The 19,993-nt window shown below is 41.0% G+C and overlaps 2 protein-coding genes across 9 annotated transcripts; one reads left to right on the forward strand and one right to left on the reverse strand.

Moving 5' to 3' along the window:
* Positions 1-167: 167 nt before the first annotated feature.
* LOC142094647 (uncharacterized) lies at positions 168-4,381 on the forward strand. 3 transcript variants are annotated; one of them, XM_075177007.1, is made up of 7 exons: positions 168-270; positions 752-895; positions 979-1,466; positions 2,224-2,297; positions 2,416-2,724; positions 2,870-3,116; positions 3,934-4,381. In XM_075177007.1, the coding sequence occupies exons 2-7, from the start codon at positions 783-785 to the stop codon at positions 4,185-4,187; spliced, it is 1,485 nt and encodes a 494-aa protein (XP_075033108.1). In that variant the 5' UTR covers positions 168-270; positions 752-782; the 3' UTR covers positions 4,188-4,381. The 3 variants fall into 3 exon arrangements, with proteins under 3 accessions (XP_075033108.1, XP_075033106.1, XP_075033107.1); XM_075177005.1 differs by having other exon boundaries at positions 194-422; XM_075177006.1 differs by having other exon boundaries at positions 194-422; positions 2,227-2,297.
* Positions 4,382-7,441: 3,060 nt separating this feature from the next.
* SP2 (Sp2 transcription factor) lies at positions 7,442-18,832 on the reverse strand. 6 transcript variants are annotated; one of them, XM_075177002.1, is made up of 8 exons: positions 18,727-18,832; positions 14,473-14,631; positions 13,953-14,021; positions 12,398-13,255; positions 9,214-9,496; positions 8,888-9,062; positions 8,561-8,754; positions 7,442-8,466 (listed from the first exon to the last, which is right to left on the reverse strand). In XM_075177002.1, the coding sequence occupies exons 3-8, from the start codon at positions 14,013-14,015 to the stop codon at positions 8,366-8,368; spliced, it is 1,674 nt and encodes a 557-aa protein (XP_075033103.1). In that variant the 5' UTR covers positions 14,016-14,021; positions 14,473-14,631; positions 18,727-18,832; the 3' UTR covers positions 7,442-8,365. The 6 variants fall into 6 exon arrangements, with proteins under 6 accessions (XP_075033103.1, XP_075033099.1, XP_075033102.1 ...); XM_075176998.1 differs by having other exon boundaries at positions 8,561-8,757; XM_075177001.1 differs by having other exon boundaries at positions 8,561-8,757; positions 14,473-14,567; positions 18,727-18,831.
* Between the last annotated feature and the right edge of the window lie 1,161 nt (positions 18,833-19,993).

Below are 19,993 nucleotides of genomic sequence, written 5' to 3' on the forward strand. Positions count from 1 at the left end.
AGGGGAGGGCTGGCGTCCGTTGCTGTGGAAACAAAGGCCGTGGAAAGGAAGGATCTAGTCGGTACCGGGGGGCACACTGAAATTACGTCGGGGTGGGCGGAGTCAGTGCGAGAAGACAACCAATAGCAATGGAGCGGTGGGCAGGCCAGATGCTTTCCACCTTTCCACTTCGTCGCTGTACTCCGGGACAACCAATCAGAAGCGATATGTAACCCACAGGAGGCGGAGCTAAACATCCGGAAACAGATCGATGTAAACAGTCACATGGAAGTGAGCACCGGGGAGATCGGGGCAGGGAGATCCGGGGGAGCAGACTAGCAGCAATAATATAGCGGGGACAGGAATGTGCACAGGGAATGCCGAATCACAGCAGTGACCCCAGTTCTTCTAATCTAAGGTCACATGACCAGCAGCCTGTCTAGGTAATGAGGAGGGGGGCAGTTGACTAATTCTCACATGTTTGTTTGTTTTTTTAAAATAGACAATAATCGATGCTCCAAATTATATTTTTTGGGGGTAATACTTAGTTTAATTTTTCGTGGCAACCCCCACTCATAGTGTGTTGCTATGAACCCTTTAACATGTAGAGGCTTTTGTTGGAGCATAATATTAAAACAATATTATGACTGTGTTTTCTATCCACCAGCAGGATATGTTGTAAGAGTATTTGGGTGCCAGCATACTGCCTATGTATTGTTTACTGTCTACATCATGCCTTGTGTGGTTGTATAATCATAAGTGTCCCTTGTAGGTCCTTGGTTAGGCCAGTCACAGCCAAACAGATGGAACGGTGTGCAGAGCACGAACGTAGGCCAGACAAGTCAGATGATATACTTAATGGTCCACACACAAAGTGTTTGCAAGAAGGATTCAGTCAGGCATTACAGACAACCAGGTGAACAATAAGTAAAATCCCTTTGGTTGCTTTAAGAGATGTTATCATTTATAGTAATAACAATGTATTTTACAATATTACAGATGTTTGTCCGCCTCAGTGCTTCACAACTCCGATGAGGACTTTTCCCCCAGGAAACGTCAAAGAGCCTTGAATAGACCTCTTTGTTCCCCCATACTTCCTCAGCACCAAAATGCCACCTTGCATGAGGCACAGAGAAGTAGTGAACGTAACATAAGAGTAATCAGCAAAGGCACAGGCCTTCATGAAGGTCCTGGTGTAGTGGGAGAACATTATTGGGCTACACGTTCTGGGAGTCGGGTGACAGCACTTTATGCAAAGTTGGTTCAGGAGCTGGAGACACAAGTTGCAGAACTTCATCAGATCTTGGCTTCTCGAGATGAGGTAACCAAAGTAAAAGAATGGAGGATACAGGAACTTGAGCAAGAAAATCAAGAATTAAGAAGACAAGTTCAGACTTTGGAGGAACAGAATGATGCATTGTCTCGTAGGGGAATAAGTACCATAAAAGATGGTGACAGACTCCTGGGATCAGAGGGCCACTGTGTGGGTGAGATGTCTTCTGACATTGTCATGCAATCTTTATAAATCTTTAGTATACCACAATGCTGTCCTTTTGGAAAATTATATTTATGTAACCTTCAACAGAGAGGGCAACTCAATGACACATGTAATCACATTCTAGTTTTCCTAATGCATAATTAGAACATATGATCTTGAGCAAAGTGTAGATTGTGGGCAGAAGGATTAAAGAAAAATAAAGCAACAGTTTGGCATGTTCTGTTGCAGTTTCAGTAGTAACATTAGTATTATGAAAATAGTTTTAATCTATGTCTTTCCCATTCTTTTATTGTCTATGTGGAGTTGGAAAATAATGATTACAGAAATCCAGAATCCACCTAGAATATAATGGAAGGGAAATGCAATGATTACATGTTACGTTTCTTTAGTATTTTGTAGCCATGTTGGGGAAATATACCAGGGGGTAAATGTATCAAGCTGAGAGTTTTTCAGATTCTAGCTATCATTTATTTAGTACATTCTACAAAATCACAGCTAGAAGCTGATTGGTTGCTATAGGCAACATCTCCACTTTTCAAACCCACCAGAAAACGCTCAGCTTAATACAACTGGCTAAACATGAACTTTTATTTTTTAAATGTTTATATTTTGCATGTATCTTACAAAGATTATAAAAATTGGACAAGAACATAACACACAGCTGTGTGCGCTATTACTAGAGTCAAATTGAACGTACAATGCCAGGTTATCGCTTCCTTCTATTGTCGTGTTGTGTTTTGTTTCAGCAGTTGTTAATGACAGTAACGTCTCCTTCATAAGGAACCTGGCAGGCTTTCTGGAAACAAATTCCATTTCACAGGTATTAATAATAAAAAAAAAAAGGCTTAGTCATCTTTTGCTTTATCTGTTGTAAATTATTATACAACATTTATTTGGGTTTTCAGTCTTTCAAAAAATACGTTTTTTTTTATTTAAAGGTCTCCCCTCCACAAAATTTTTCTACACCCCTTCCATCCAGTGAAAGTAAACTCCCGTCTGTAGAAACCATAGCACCCCCTGCTTCACCCACCGTCTCAGATGCAGACCATCCAAATGCACCATCTGAAGTGATCAGCTCTCCCCCAGAAGGAATGCTGCGGGTCAGCGGGGTAACAAGTGGCTTCCAGTACTGGATGAAAATGGAGGATGGTAGTGAAAATACACTTCCTGAATCTTGTGCATTGTGGGAGGAGCCTTTACAGGAGACACTGCCAGATGGTACCCCAGCCTGGGCATCACCTATAGAGGTATGTATGATTTCATGGCCTATACGAACACTACACAGTGTATTTGTGACTGCATATGTGTCACATTTTGTAGAGGAGAATTTATGATTTAAATACAAAATGTAGCAACTGCAGATTTATTTATTTTTTTGCCTCTTCTCTTTAGAGTAATGGACGTCCAAAACTGGAGTTGGTGCCTGCCTCTGGGGTATATATTACTTACCAGCAGCTGGAGGACCTCTCTCATATCCCTCCAGATAAGCCCAAACTAATGACCCGACGGCTACTGGATTACTTCTTCTCGCGGGAGACCCTGGCCCGATCTTCAGCAACAGGACAGCGGATTGCCCATAACAACACCACCATGGAGAAACCATTACGCCTGCCCGACACAGTGGTAACTGCTATTAAAGGTGAGGAGCCTGCTGCGGTACCGATTCTATTCAAAGCCAATGAATAATACTCAATTATGCTTTTCATTCTGCCCTTGTAGAATCTTTTTCCTTTGTGCTGGAAGGAAGTTTAGTGTCAGTTCCTGATCATTTATGGATTTGGATATTAGGAATTGAGCTTGACATTTTTCTTACCTTTTACACAGCTTCATGAAAAGGTCAATTAAAACCCCAATGTTGAAATATTCACATATGCAGGGAGGTAAAATACATAGGTCAAACGTCCTCTGGCTTTTTTTATTTCCCCAACAGTTCTTAATTATCTAAAATAGCTAAAAGAAATGGTCAAATTATAAAGTACAGTGTGTTATTTATGCTTGTTGTGATATCACTAGACATATCTACCAATCTGCAGTATGTACAGAGCCTTTGTTAACTAGCTTGCATGCCATCACACTTAGCAATTTCAAACATCAGGTACAGAATAGCACAGACCACAGTAGCACCAGTCAATATACCATAGATCTGGATAGTTTGCGATGAACAAAGATCGCAAAGACTGCACCATACCAACTCGCTAATACTGGTGATATTACCGACAAACTTCATGGTCAATATTGAGACATTAAATCTTGGTGAATTGATAATTTGTCTTTTCATAATAATCAGCCCATAGAATGGTTACCTTCTCTACAGCTAGACAAAAAATGTCTGAATACTCACTCATTATTTACAGGATAATACTTAGCTCTGCAATGCACATGCTTTAATATATGTTTATATCCAAAAGTGAATTTACTAACATTTTCCCCCTAACTACTTCCACCCTATTTTCTAGCATATGTGACGAGGGCCTGTGGTCGTGGCTGTAACTTTAATGCAGTTATAAATAGTAAGTGCGGCACATCTCGACGGGCAGTGAAAAAGATGTCTATCCGCATAGACTGGACAGAAGGAGGGACTAAACACTGCCCCAAGCCATCACCCACACTACCAGTTCAGAGGTTGCAGTGTCTCACCGAAAAATCTACAATTCCTGGAGCTAAGGCAACAGAACCATTGATTACACAGAGTGTGCCACAGATCAGCTGAGCATTGCAGCATGAACTTCCAATGTTCAGACTAGAGAACAGTTGCTGAACTAGGCATGGGAGTGGAATAGGACTATATAAAACAACCCTTACAATGGAAGTAAATGGACAAAAGGTGACAGAGTACTCTCATAAGCATGATGCAGTAATGTCTATACATTTAACAATGTTACAATAAAATGGGTTTGTTTTTAAGTTTCAGTGTGTATAGCAATCATATAAAGGCTTTGCAGCAGTTGGTAAATTACAATTACCAGGTAGCCTATGCCAGCACAAGGACAAGCTTCCCAATGAGACAGATTGGGTAGCTTGAGCGAGAGTCCATAGACAACAGGCACTGGACACCGATCAGCCACAACATCCAAACCACGGAAGAGTGAAGTGAATATCATTGATTATCTCGTTACAATGGCACTTGTCAAAAGCTGGGATACATTAGGCAGCAAGTGAACAGTCAGGTCTTGAACTTGATGTGTTGGAAGTAAGAGAAAGGGGCAAGCACAAGGATTTGCATAGCTTTGTCAAGGGCCAAATTATGATTGCTAGTCAACTGGGTCAAATCATCTCCAAAACAAGTCTTGGGTGGTCCCACTATGTAGTGGTTAGTAACTACCAAAAGTGGTCCAAGTAATAAGTCATTGTCGCCCAAAGTTAACTGATGTGCATGGGGAGCAAAAGCTAGCCTGTCTGGTCCAATCCCACAGAAGAGCTACTGTAGTGCAAACTGCTGAAAAACTTAAAGCTGGCTATGATAGAAAGGCGAGAGAACACACAGTGGCTTCCAGCGTAGTCACAGTCAGGTCAGAGGGTCCATGCTGACCCCTGTCCACTGCCAGAAGAGCCTACAACAAGCATGTGAGCACCAGAATTGGACCATGGCGGAATGGAAGAAGGTGGCCTGGTCTAATGAATCACATTTTCTTTTACATCATGTGAACCTGCCAGGGGAGGAGATTACACCAGGATTCACTACTATGGGAAGAAGGCAAGCCAGCGGATGGAGTGCGATGCTCAGGGCAATGTTCTGGACCTTAGGTAATTACATTCATGTGGATGTTACTTTGACACTTGCCACCTACCTAAACAATGTGGCAGACCATGTACGCCCCTTCATGGCAACGGTATTCACCAATGGCACTGGCCTCGTTCAGTGGGATAATGCACCATCACACTGCAGTTTTGTTCAGGAATGGTTTGACAAAAAGCAGTTCAAGGTGTGGCCTCCAAATTCCCCAGATCTCAATCCGATTGAGCATCTGTGGGATGTGCTGAAAAAAAAAAACTAAGTCCCACGCATGGAAGCCCTGCCTCACAACTTACAGGACATAAAGGATCTGCTGCCAATGTCTTGGTGCCAAATACCACAGGACACCTGCAGAGGTCTTGTAGAGTCCATGGCTCAAGGGGTCAGAACTGTTTTGGCAGCACAACAGGAACCAACATTAGGCAGGTGGTTTTAATGTTGTGAGTGAACAGTGTAAGATTAAATAAGGAAAGGTTATAAACAGCACCTTCTGGATGTAGACATCTATACTACCAAAGTAATAGCTTATTTGTAACAGAGAAGGAAATGATTAAATTGGAATTTAATAAGCAAAACAAAAATGCACTATGAACTTTTAAATATCCTACTGTTAGTCTGACTAATGTACCAGATTTATTGTAATATTTATTTAAAAGGGAGGGGAAAGCAATATCACCAGTAGACCTGTATTGTGCTCATTGAGAGTCAGTTATTTACCATTACCTAAAATCAACCAAGATTGTGCTAGAAAATAATCCATCATTTATGTGTAAAATCAAAGAATGTAGGTTGGGGATTTGACTTAATTGTTTCATAACAATTTACTTTCCTGTCATCACAAAATACTTCAGTCAAGCAACACTAACATACATAGAGCACACCCAATGCTCATGTTTTTGGAGCAGAGGTGGTGAAGAATTATGGCACTTATAGGTAGGAAGAGATCAGCATAAGACATTGCATGCTAATGATAATCCACTGCTATACCTGCATGCCTTTGTTCTGCCCCCAACGCCTCCGTCAGACACATTCCCCAGTGGATAGCTCTAAGTGAAAATCAGTTTGTTTGTTTTTAAACAGTCGTGAGCTTAGAACCATCCCTCTAAGCTATTTTAAAAAGAACTTTATGCACTTTTTACAATTCTATTTTGGAAACCAGTTTTCAAATAATGGCAAAATCCAAATATATTCACTTAAAAGGACATCTACACCTCAAATACAAGTTTTTTTGTTTTTTAATAAAAATGTACTAGTAACATTTATACATATAAAGCTTTAATGAGATGTTAAAAATGTGATGGAAGGCAATGTCCTATGCACAGAAATTTTCTTTGACACTACTGGACTATGATAGCTAATAGAAATATAATGTACAATTGGCTGTAAATACAGTAACAAGATCTCAAGTTCTGTTCTATGCATTTGGGAATGTGACAAGATCCTGTTTAATATCGAAACAACTTGTATTTTTGGTTTAGTGACCCTTTAAGGATTCAGAGGAACATTTTTGTGACTGTTTTACAGGTAACTTTATAGAAGGTGTCACTCATAGCAATCACATTCTAACTTGTATTTCTAATGTGGTTTAGATAATGAAACAATACTTTTACAGTTGCCTGTAGAACAGTTTTCATAAATGTCACGCTCAATCTCAAAACAATGTGACTTGAACATCCTGTTTGCCATAGTGTCGATATCAGATCCAGGTTACAAAGACTGACATTAAAATGGTACAGTAGCCATGGATTTTGGTTCCTTATTGTATCCTTAATATCCGTTCTGCTTGTAATGTATTATGCATAATTTATACATACCTAATGTGTTCCTAAATATACACATCTTTAGGAATTACACATAATGCAGTGCAAGCAAAGAATGACCATAAGGATGTTCCAAAGATTTTATTTCTTCCTGCATACTGATTTGTCACTGTTTATGGGAATAAACAGCTGCTGTGATGAATATAACAAGAATTCATGTACCAAAGACTTAACAGTACCTATCATGCACTAAATTGCCTTGATTTCTGTGTGTCACACAATCCTTTCACTTCCTCCTAAACCAGTCACTTTAATGTATGGAAATCTCCTCAAGATGTAATGTTGTGGGGTCTGTGGCCAGGTACATAAATATCAGAGCATGCAATGGAGGGAGATGCACACAAATCCTTCTCTACAGGAGAGCATAAATGCATGTCTAACATTCATCTTCCTAGAATAGACACACGCAAGGACAATTCAGTATAGTTTAGTGTGGCTTTAACAACAATGTTGTACCCAACAATTACGTTGAAAGAACAGTGCAGAATTTTGGTCACAATGCTGACTATAGATAGATTAGAAAGGAACATTCATTTTTCAGTAAGTCAAGTCCAGTTTTGGCAAGGACATAAAAACAAACAAATCTCTCAGAGCTTGTACTTCTAGCACAAAGTTAAATCCCCTCTTTTATTTAAAATTAAAAGCTCAGTTATAGCTAACATTTCAGATACAACATGTGTAGTACACACTGCACAGAGAGAGAAAGGAACACAGATTTTCTGGCACAGATGCCGAAAAATAGTATACAATACAGGGGGCAGAAACTCCTGCCATTTCCTCATGGAGAACTATAGGGAATCCTGTCGTGGCACCTGGTGGTGAGCGCAGCACAGCCGCCTCTCCAGCACAGCATGGAAAGCAGATTAGAGCAAGTACAATTAAGCTTTTACACGCAAGGATATTGGAAGAGGGGAGGTAATAAGGCACCTTCCTGTAGGGGCAAAGCAATGTTAAAGTGGGAATGATCTGGTCCTGCCAACATGTTGGCGTCAGGCAATGCACACTTTTTCAGCTTAGTCCCTCATTACGGACAGCAATAGTCTATTCTATGCTGCAAGTTCATTACCCTTAATGTTGCTACCAGGCAGAGTAGAGCTGCAGTCATCAAACAGCTGGCACCTTGTTCCTAGTAATGAACTCCTGGTGACTGAAATACTCTCCAGCAATGCAAGGGCGGCTAGGGAGTGGTGCTTATCTTGACTAGGAATCTCGGACTGGGAGTCCCACAGAGTAATGTTATTTTAGGGTGGCCTCAACAGATTTGAAAGTTTCCACTTTGAGCAGAATGGCATCATGTTAGGGTCCCATAGTGCTGGGATTCGTTTTCCACTAGCATTACAGCTTCTTTGGCACGAGGTGTGTCTTGAAATGCTTGCTGACGTGGTCGCTGCGTGTGAACCTCTTCTGGCAGTGAGGGCATTCAAAGCGCTTGTCACCTGTGCAGGGACACCAGAGTAAAATCAATATACATGTCATACATGTGGGCCAGTGTGCCTTACACGTGCATGCATACATCCATGCATCACACACCTGTGTGCGTGCGTGCGTGCCTCTGCAACTCATCACTGCGGGTGAACTTCTTTGTACAGAATCCCCAGTTGCATACAAATGGCCTCTCCCCCGTGTGCAGCCGAACGTGAGCCCTCAAGAGTGAAGTCTTGCGAAACGTTCTCCCGCACTCAGGGATGTGACACACGTGCCTCTTCCTGCCAGGGGGACCCCACCTGCTGAGAAGGAGAGAGTGTCTCTCCTCAGCACAACATATCCCTCCCCTCCATCAACCTTCCTCCCCCCAACCTCCCCCTTTATTCAAGCTGGTCCCACACAATCTCAGCTTTGCTTTCTGCACAATCTCACCCCTTCTCCCCGTCCTTGCAGTTTGGACATGTACAGGCCACCCTCCTCCTCTTCTCTCCTGGCTGTAGCTCCCCAGACAAGGCCTGTTCCATCTGCAGTTGTATCTGGGAAGGGCTGAGGCCACTGATGGCAACGCTATTACTGGACACGTTCTGCACACTGAGCTGCGGTTGCCCTGAGTAGACACACAAATACAAGGGTGTGTTGATTCATGTAATAGAAGGATAAGCAAGGAAATCATACCAATCTGTTAGTTTAGGTTTTCTGGAGGTATGGACTGCAGCTTATGTTTTTGTTTGGTTACATGCTCACACTGGGATATACACCTGCAGCACTGGTGATTGTGACAGGCACTCCTTGCATTGGAACTCCATTGATACTGATTGTCTGAATGGCCTGGGCAGTGGCTGTGAGCTGTCCTGTATTCAGGTTAATGATGCTCCCTGCTGGAGCAATTTTGGCCAAGGACCGTTCTTTGCGAGTGGTATTTCTCTTAGCAGGAGTGGAGGAGTGTGTTCCCAGGCCTCCTGTTGAGCACGGTTGAGGGATAGGAGGAGCTTCCTGCATTACCAGAGTCTGTACATCCCCTGTAGATGTGCGGAAGTAGAGCTGTGAAAGACAAGCGTGTTACGTATCAGAAAGGTAAATGACAAATCAACATTTAAGAGGATATTGGTGGATGGACACAAGTGACACAAATAAAGAGATGAGAAGACTAACAACCCTTCTGCAGAAGACAAAGCCAGAGAAAGAACAATTGTTACCAGGAAAACTCATGGACACAGTAAGACACTAATATTGGCAGAAATAACAGTGTACAGCATGTTTAGTGAGCATAAATAGCAGAGGCGACGTCTCCAAAAGCGAACAAAACAAAAAGAGGATGTAAATTTCCACTTTATACAGAGTACATTTACCACCATTTTAGTTAACTCCATGGGAAAGATTTAATTCCCCACGTTGTTCTTTAGAACAATGCAGGGTGCGCATCATTACCGTTACTATGGTACTTGATGCACATTATTACTGTTGACACAATTTCAACGCTGATTTTTGTTCACAGCTCCATGAGCAGCCAGCAGAAATCAGTGTTAAAATTACTGTACTAACTAATGATGCGCACCCCATGTTGTTCTTTAGAACAATGTGGAGAAATGAAAATATCATCCTAAATATTTAACCTTTATCATGCAGTGTTGCAACAGTTAAGATTTATAGAAGATTTTGTTTGGATGCAGGGCTTTAGGCAGTTTGTATATGTTTTGATATCATTCAGAGCCCAAGTGACCTCCCTCCAAGAATATATTGTCTTTTCTAGCCAAAAGCACTGTCCACATAATAAACACAAACTTTGTCTTTCCTTGTTGGTGTTAAGAAAATGTAAACCAAAGACTTGTGGACATTCAGGAGCACAATGTCAAAACAGAAATGCATCTATAGATCAAGGATAATTTAATGAAAATAGTACATATCAAAGGTCTGAACTTTATTTACTCTTATGAGGGGTAAAGACCATTGGATAGGGCAGGAGTATCCATTACATTGCTATATACTTTTACCTTTAGCCTGTGCATATTCTGATATTTTCCTATGTATAAACTTGGTTAATGCTTCGTAATGTATGTATTATTGATTGCACTGGTTACCCTCCCCCAATTCTCCTTTCTGTACCCAACCCCCCCAATATTCTTTATAAAAGCCTTCAATAAACAGATTTACAAAAAAAAAGTTAAGATAAATCATGGACATTCAGATGGTTTGTTAATATTACATATGAGCACTTAGAGCTGCTGATTAATGTTCTCCTCGAAACACACAGCACCGTTTCTGCTCCATATCTGGTCAGCCAGCTGTCTACTGGGTATAGTGGGGAGCAACGATAAGTGATCATATGCGATATTAACATGTCATCTAAATGCAAGTTAGACTTTATCTATGAAAGCCTATTCTCGATAACAGCACACTAGTGAATATTCAGGGGCATATCCAATTAGGTTCGGCGATTACGTGGGGCTGTTCATTTCCAGTTACCGTGGATTTCCATGCGCACCCCATAGAGTTGTGAAAAGAAATCCGCAATGTTGCAGTACCATATTGGCACTTCATGCGCGCAGCCGCGTGTAATTACCGGAGCTAATTAAATATGACCCTTAGTGATCAATTAAATCCTACCTGTGTGGTGTGGGAAAAATTGAGTGCTAGTGTGCAAGATATTGATATACAAGAGAGGTGCAGCCATCTTAAAAGAAGTCACTGACAAGTGGACAAAATCCATATATTGCACATTACCCATGGTGACTTGACACTGGGACAGCACGGACTTATTTTTAAACACAAAAATTGTTTTTCCACCACACAGGATAATTGAACAATAAAGCTTGTCCTTTCCCTCTGTATACAAATGTATACTTTCCAACTTTGCATGGAGGTGCTACCAAAGAAAGACCTAGTACTGTGACTTGATACCATACAAAGAGAAAGGAGGATCATTTCTGTTTGTTTGGTATTCATTTTATGTAAACCAAGACAAGAGAGGGACACATGGGAGAGTACCTTCATAGCTAGAAAAGCTTTCTTCTAGGTGCAGTTGCCTTGGAATATATATTAAAAAGGGAGATCCTGGATTAATAAATTAGTGAATTGGCATATTTATATTTACATATGTAATGAGTGTCTTAATAACCCATTAACACAATAAAAACGGTTCCAGTATATCAACCCTGTTTCATAGCAGTAGCTACATGCTGCTTGAGAACAGGTATGATTCCTCCCCCCCCCCCTTCCCTTTAAACTCCTCTAACCAATGCACAGCTAATGTGAATAGTTGTTATAATGTTACCAGCCTTAAAATTAATACTAAACACTAAAGCTACATTTGCAGATATAAATCCTGGAGTGGGAATATATTGTTCAGGGTTACCTGACTTTCCACAGCATCTCTGTGGAAAGGGGTAAAGTATTGCCTTCCCGCTCCATTATAGACAGCAACTCCTCCCACATCTTCAGGACAGTGTCCCGATTGTATCTTATACAGGTGAAAAAGCAGATTATTGTAACATCACTGGGCCTGTGTATGGATCAGTCCACACTACGTTTCTCATAGCGGGTCGGCTTGTTTAGTTAGAAAAGCATCTCTTGATGCAAAGGAGGGAAAGAGCTCTCTTAGCGGACAGATAATGTGTACATTTTTTTACCGCGCAGCACAATTGTAAGATTACTGCACACAGTGAATAGTCACAAACACACATGGAAATGTGGTCACACCTATGGCAGGCAATGTGATCCACAAATTGTGAGGTGTAAACACTATTTTAGAGTATGATTAACAATAGTGGATGTAATCATCAAGATAGATATGGCATATGTATTGTAGAGCAGAAGGCTGGCATTGTGTTCATGGAATTATAGTCCAGCGGGAGAAGCTAAATAGCATTGGTGTAAGAGAGGAACAGAATTACTAAGAAGTAAAGGCATATAGCAACATATCTGCAAGCATGTGTGTCTCCATACCTGTGTTGGTAAAATCTCTGTGCTCTGGACACTGTGTACTGGTTTTTGTGGCACTGTTGGCAGTGTAGCCGATGCTGCTTGTACCACTCTTAGCGCCTGTTGGGGTATTTGTACCAGTTGCGTGTCGGTCTTGGGCTGTACCAGCTGAAGTACAGCATGCTGCCCTGTGCCAGGGCTCTGGACAATGAGCAAGTTGTTACCTGCTTGCAAGATATTTTCTGCTGTTGTCTCAATTAAAACAGTCTCCATCTGCTCCTGGGTAGGTGAGCCAGGGGTTGGTCCTGGTGGAAGAGGCTTCCTACGTGGCTTTTTGCTCTGCTTGCTTGGCAAAAGCTGAGTGCTAGTTTCAGTGATGGAGTCTGTCAGACTATTGAGGGGCAGTGCCAACGAGAGGGTGTTGCCAGCAGTTCCAGTCATCTTCAATAGATTGCTGGTATTCTGTGGAGGGGCGGGCTTAATGGGCACATGTTTTGAAGAACTAGAAGCTGGGGTAAGCTGAAGTGTTGTGCCACCATCTGTGGAACCGATGATCTGGAACTGACTACCCAAATTCTGTGGAACTCCCTGGGCTGTCTGCAAGCTTTGGTAACGACCAGCCTTTCCGACTGGGTTCTGGATGGTAAAGAAGAGCTGCCCATTTCCTGTACCCAGCTGTGGGATCTGGATGACATTACCTTTGGACAACAGCCCTATACCACCCTTCCCTGGACTCAGGGGTAATGGTGCAGGCTTTATAGGTATCAGCCTTTTGCGGGCTGGCCTTGGCGGTACAGGAGAAGTCACCGCGGCTTCAACTGCGGGGGGACCAATCTTACTGCATGTGGCTGCAAGGAGAGCCAGAGGAGAGGGCTGTGTGTCCTGCATGGAAACAAAAGGAATAAGACCGTTATAAAATGTGTATTATTTTTCAAATTTATGAAGAATCAAATGTAGGAATTAGTTTAGTCCTATTACATTTAATACCAACTAAGGTTACTTTAAAAATAGTTTTCCATGGAGATAAAGTCATGTAATTAATAACCTCTTTTACAGAAATATTAACTTCTGGGTTGGGCTGCACTCTTTGAAAAAAGTGAAATCCATCATATACTAGCATAGCAATGAAGATTGCTCTAACCCAGCTACTTCCCTTGATGTCCATAGTTTCAGCAGCAGTCGATTACCAAGGCAGTACATAGATAAGGACCATTTGGCGGTTTTCTCACAGCTATGATATAGAGCGACCTGCTGGCATTCACAGAGTTGGATTTCTGATAAATGAATTAAGGAGGGCTGTATGGATGGGAGGAGTTTCCCCACAGCATATAGATTTATAATACCATCTGTGTAAATCTGATATCACTGTAAAATGTCTCAGGTGCCACCTCTATTGTCCCTCGCAGGTTTCCATGAGCAGTAATCATCCTTACATGTACTAGCTCTAAAATACACAAAACACACTAAAGGATTTTAAAACCAACAAAAATACATCTCCATTACCAGCTCAAATGTCAGTCTAGTCTATGTGACAGTCGCATAGGACAGTTCTGCTGTCAGGGATATATAACAGACTAACCTGGGAAGCAGAGGCAGCAGGCTGTAGGTATTCACTAGGACTCACAGCAGCTGTCGCCGTCATACTGATCTGAAATAAAAAAATATTGTACAATTACCAGTAATAAAACTTATAAAGTTCTGTTGGAATAGTCAACATTCAAATGTAACCTCTAATGTTGTTGTATAGAACGCCATTGCTATAGCTTGTGGAGGCATCCATTGTGTAGCCAGAATATTGATTCATAAGGATGAGGTCTATCAGTGTAATAGGAATAAGTGACATCACACAGACACACCATTTCTTATTGATGTTCTTACTTAGTGAACACAAGACTGCAATCGAATGCTATGCATAATGGAAAGCCCACTGTTCGGTATAGAGTAGCTCTCATACTAACCACATTGAGAACCAAGCACATTAGCCAGACTACTATAAAAGTACACTGACAGCCTGGCACTACTTATAACTGCATACAATCTGCCAATAATCTTATAGTCAATCGCCCAGTCTGACAGTAAGAAAGTCATTTGACACTGACCTTTGCTGTAAGAGACTGTTGGATAATTATGATCCGTCAGTTGACTCATTGCATTGTTTTATCCTCTTCACAAGTCCTTCTCACACTGTAAATGTCTGTGTCCCAACAAGGTAATAAGTTACATTCCTGTAGCGCTAAACCAAACATGTCAAACCCAGCCTAAAATATAAAACATTTAATAACTCACATGAACAGGTTAGTGAGGCCTGGAACTTTATACATGCTTTCAAAAAATAACAGCAAATACAGATATTTAAGGTTTGCAAAGTTCTGTTAATGGAAAGCATCTGTAGATTGGAATAATTTGAGCACATTTAAAGACAACTAAGCTAAAAAAAAAAATGTTCATATATGAAGGTAAAATACAGAATGATTTATGTAAATTGTCCAGGAATAGTGATTGGTGTGATGTGTATTGAATCGCTTCAAAAACACAAAGGGCTAGATTTACTAAGCTGCGGGTTTGAAAAAGTGGGGATGTTGTCTATAGCAACCAATCAGATTCTAGCTCTCATTTTGTAGAATGTACTAAATAAAAGCTAGAATCTGATTGGTTGCTATAGGCAACATCCCCACTTTTTCAAACCTGCAGCTTAGTAAATCTAGCCCAAAGAAGCTATAAAATAAAAGCCATATTTTTAGTGAAGTTGCAGGAAAGCTTGTAGAAGCCAATAAATGTAAGGCGTCTGAAGATGGAACAACCTTAAAAACTCCCTGCAGCCTCTTAGCTTTCTCCTACCTTTGCTTTTTGCCTCCCTACAACTGCACAATTTTGACTAAAGCTTACAAAACAACAGTACCCTTGTACACACGAGTGTTAGTTAATATCAAGTATACAACACACATTCTTAGAACCTGGAATTTACACCTTAACACTAATAGTTCAAAATAGAAGAGAATGGACATCTTGACAAGCTTTCACTTTCAACACTATATGCAGCATTCTCTAGCATTAATGCTTTGTATATAATATGCTATAACCTGGGAGGCTTTGGAGAAGACTTGTTCAACACTATTAAAGAGGACAAAATACAAGATGTTTGTCTATGCTTCTTAAAAGATGTTATCATCCATGGCAGTGTGTAAGTTTAGATGCATTTTCTAGAAATTCAGCAACCAGGTATGGGTATACAAAGCAGGATGTGGGCTATTGTAGGCCACGCTAACCACGAGAATAGTTTCTTTTTTGTTTAGTAGTTTGTTTTAGACATTTGGAAAAAGGATATATTTTATCATGGTATTAACTGGATTCTGAGTTATGAAGTTCCTGGAGGCTAAGGTAGTTGATATATTTTCATTGTATAGTAGAGCTGGTGACATCCTCCAAGTCTCAGTTACAATAATGTTCCTGTAAGGTACTGCTAGAATGTTCATTTTGGGTCTATTTAGCCATGGTTTACAACTCTTACAAGTTTGCACTGTCTACAATAACGTTGCCTCAAGAACACATAGCTGTACAGCCTCAAACCTACACCACCCACTAATCACATCTTTTAACTCTTCAAATGGCCATTAGAAAGCTTTGACATGGACCTATCAGTTACATACAACAGATGCAGCCATTTTCTCTGTGGAACCAACATTCTCTACAAAACTAATGACATCATTTCTCAGTGCTGTCACTTGCACCTAGTGAAAGGAGAATATTTGTTCAGCCCACAGAAAGGATTCTACTGTATGTAGATAAATAATCCAATTTACAACAGATGTTATACCAGATCAAAATGTGAAATATATCTTCTCTATGGAATACATTTTTCAAGTAATATAATAATAAAAAAGAATACTGCTTAAAAGATTCGGTACTGCCTCTGAAGCAACATTTATCTTCCAGCTAAGCCACCCCTGGTCACCAGCACCAGAGATTGTGGTGCTGGTTAAGGAGCAACTAGCCACTGCTTTTAAGGAGCAGTGGCTAGTTGCCATGGATATCTGAGCTAGAAATCACACAAAAACTAAAAAAAACAAAAAACAGAAAAAACAAACAAACACTCAAGTAATCTGCAAGGCCAGATAGAGACAGTGATGCATCTGCTGCTGGGTCTGTGCAACAAGGACAATATTAGAACATATTAGCAAAGGGATTGGTTTATTGTGATAAAATCCAAGAACAAAAAAAAAGGCATCTCCTACACCTGTTCACACAAACATTTGTGTGTCCGACTTCTGACTGCCAATTAGCACAAAAAAAAAAACCATAACATATACAAACATCCACCAGCACAGTCATGGCCAAATGTTTTGATAATGACACAAGTATTAGTTTTCACAAAGTTTGCTGCTTCAGTGTTTTTAGACCCATTTGTCAGATGTTGCTATGGTATACTGAAGTAAAATTACAAGCATTTCATAAGTGTCAAAGGCTTTTATTGACAATTACATTACGTTTATGCAAAGTGTCAATATTTGCAGTGTTGACCCTTCTTTTTCAAGACCTCTGCAATTCGCCCTGGCATGCTGTCAATCAACTTCTGGGCCACATACAGAGAGATGGTCACCCATTCTTGCCTAATCAATGCTTGGTTTGTCAAAATTTGTGGGTTTTTGTTTGTCCACCCACCCTTTGAGGAATGACCACAAGATCTCAATGGGATTAAGATTTAGGGAGTTTCAAGGCCATAGACCCACAATTTCGATGTTTTGATCCCCGTGCCACTTAGTTATCACTTTTGCCTTATGGCAAGGTGCTCTTTCATGCTGGAAAAGGCATTGTTCGTCACCAAACTGTTCTTTGATGGTTGGGAGAAGTTTTGGTACCATTTTTTATTCATGGCTGTATTCTTAGCCAAGGGAGTGGGCTCACTCACAATTTTGCCTGAGAAGCAACCCCACACATGAATGGTATCAGGATGTTTTACTGTTGGCATGGCACAGGAATGATGCTAGTGCTCATCTTTCCTTCTCCAGACCAGCATTTTTTCAGATGCCCAGAAACGATCTGAAAGGGGATTCATCAGAGAAAATGACTTTACCCCCCAGTCCTCAGCAGTCCAATTCCTATACCTTTTGCAGAATATCAGTCTGTCCCTGTTTTTCCTGGAGATAAGTGGCTTCTTTGCTGGCCTTCTTGACACCAGGCCATCCTCTAAAAGTCTTCCCCTCACTGTGCGTACAGATACACACACCTGTCTGCTGCCATTCCTGAGCAAGCTCTGCACTGGTGGTGTCCTGATCCCACAACTGAATCAAGATTCAGAAACGGTCCTGGCATTTGCTGGACGTTCTTGGGTGCCCAGTAGCCTTCTTCTTGTTTTTGGGATAAAGTTCATTGTCGTGGCAAAGAGGGACTTAATTAATTGAAATTAATTGCAATTCATCTGATCACGCTCCATGACATTCTGGAGTATATGCAAATTGCCATCATAAAAACTGAGGCAGCAGATTTTGTGAAAAGTAATATTTGTGTCACTCTCTAAACTTTTGGCCATGACTGTACATTCTATAAAGAGCCAAACTAAATTATTATGTGATGGTACTAGCAATCAAACTTAAAATCCAATGAAGGATTTACTAATAGAGGGATATTTTGATAGGAAAAAAGCTTTAGGGGATTTAGGGCCACAAGAAGGACAAGTGTATACCTCCTAAAATGTATAATTTTCACAGCAAGATAATAGTCTAGTTATGCTTGTCTCACTTATTTACTAACTGCAGTAATCTGTGCTGAATGAGCTGATGAAAAATGCATTTTAACGAATTAAACTCTGATTATTGCATCTGGAGAATGAGTGATACAATTAGAACCAGACCATCATAGTTCTGAGAAGGGTAGTTAGGTTGGCAGCTATATTTTGCCAACACATAGAAATAATCTATAAGTTGTGCAGCTATAGAAACCAGTTTAATATTTTGTATACATGTATGGTTGCGCCAAAATCTGCTTCCTTGTCCACCTTTTGATTCTTATCCAGAATATTAACCTTTAAAGTGTTATCTGCCAATCCTAGACCTGTTGTTACCCTTATCTAGGCTCCTCATCTCTGATACTCAGTTTTATCCTCCATGTTGGGCTTTCCTACACCACAGTCCTTGTTATAGGCTAACATGCTCGATCTAGAGCGTCAGCTCTTGTGCCCAAGTCAGCTGCTTACCCCCAGACTCTGCTCTCCCTACACTGTCAGTAGCTAGAACATCCTGTTTACAGCGGTGCCGCCCACTTCCCGGAGCCACCTGAAGCCTGTCCCACCCCCCCTGCAGGGTACAAATAAGTTGTGCATTGCCATCCCCTCCACGTCGTTACCGGAAGTAACTCACCCGCAGCTTATAACGACATCGCTTGTTACCGGGCCCGCAACGAAACTCAATGTGCACAGCCTGCCGTGTCCCAGCCAACCATCCACTTCCCTCAGCGGAGTGACGCACACGGAGACCAATTGACAATAGGTTACAGAAAGATAGACAAGCACATAAGCCAATCACCAGTCAGAATGCTGATTCCTGCTCTGATAGACATACTCGGTAACCAATTAGAAACAGGCTTTTTAGCATCACATGTTTTGGGCGTGAATGAGGCTGACTGAACCATATAGTTACATGATAAGCAAGAGAGGAAACTGCGGTTCATTACAGGAATGCGCCATGTTTGAATGTAAAATATCTTAGGGCTCTGTAAGTTTAAGTTAAACGGAGAGGGCTGTGCTAGTCTCGTTCACCACCACTCATTCGTAGTGAGTGCGGTATAGATCACACATGCTAATAGGAATTGTCTGAGAGCGGCACCTGTTACACTATAGTGCACATTTACACGTGAAGATGAGCTAAAGTAACCGTGTGGATATTAGATTGAATTACCGATGAAAGCCGCCTTCTGCCAATGAAAGCTTTCGTCTAAATCATCTCGGCTTCCCTCGTCTGCTCCCTGTCCATTAGAGACCAAACTGTACTTCACCTCTATGTCCCCGCTGTAGCGCCATTTTGGTAGAGATTGATGTTGTTGCAGAGTAGGATGAAGTTTTTTGTTTTTTTTAATTTTATTGAGGATGTAATAAACACATGACATGTATAGAACACCTTCAGCAATGCATATAAAACATTCCTCACTAGAAGAGTGGGAGGGCATGGAAGAGGGAAGGGAGAGGGTTCCTCAGGACATGTCCTAGTGTAGAAATATTGCTTCCTACAGGAAAAAAAACTCCACCAAGTTCTGTCTGAACTACAATCAATCACTACAATAGCAGCACCCAGTTGCACACAGCCCACAACCAGGAAAGGGGAATGATTCAGTATCATATACACTGGAAGAACATCAATGCACCATTAGGGAGCTATAGGAGGCAGATTCTTTAAATTCCAGCCATTTAGGCCAAATTGCTGTAAATTCAGCATAGAGAATTTGGGCCTGATTCATTAAGCAACTTAAGAAGTTTCTTATTTAAGTCTCCTGGACAAAACCATGTTACAATGCAAGGGGTGCAAATGAGTTTTCTGTTTTGCACATAAGTTAAATACTGACTGTTTTTTCATGTAGCACACAAATACTTGAGTACAGTTAATTTATGTATTCACTGTGATATTCTTTGAA

The sequence above is a fragment of the Mixophyes fleayi genome, chromosome 6 (assembly GCF_038048845.1).
Source record: "Mixophyes fleayi isolate aMixFle1 chromosome 6, aMixFle1.hap1, whole genome shotgun sequence".
NCBI lineage: Eukaryota > Metazoa > Chordata > Amphibia > Anura > Limnodynastidae > Mixophyes > Mixophyes fleayi.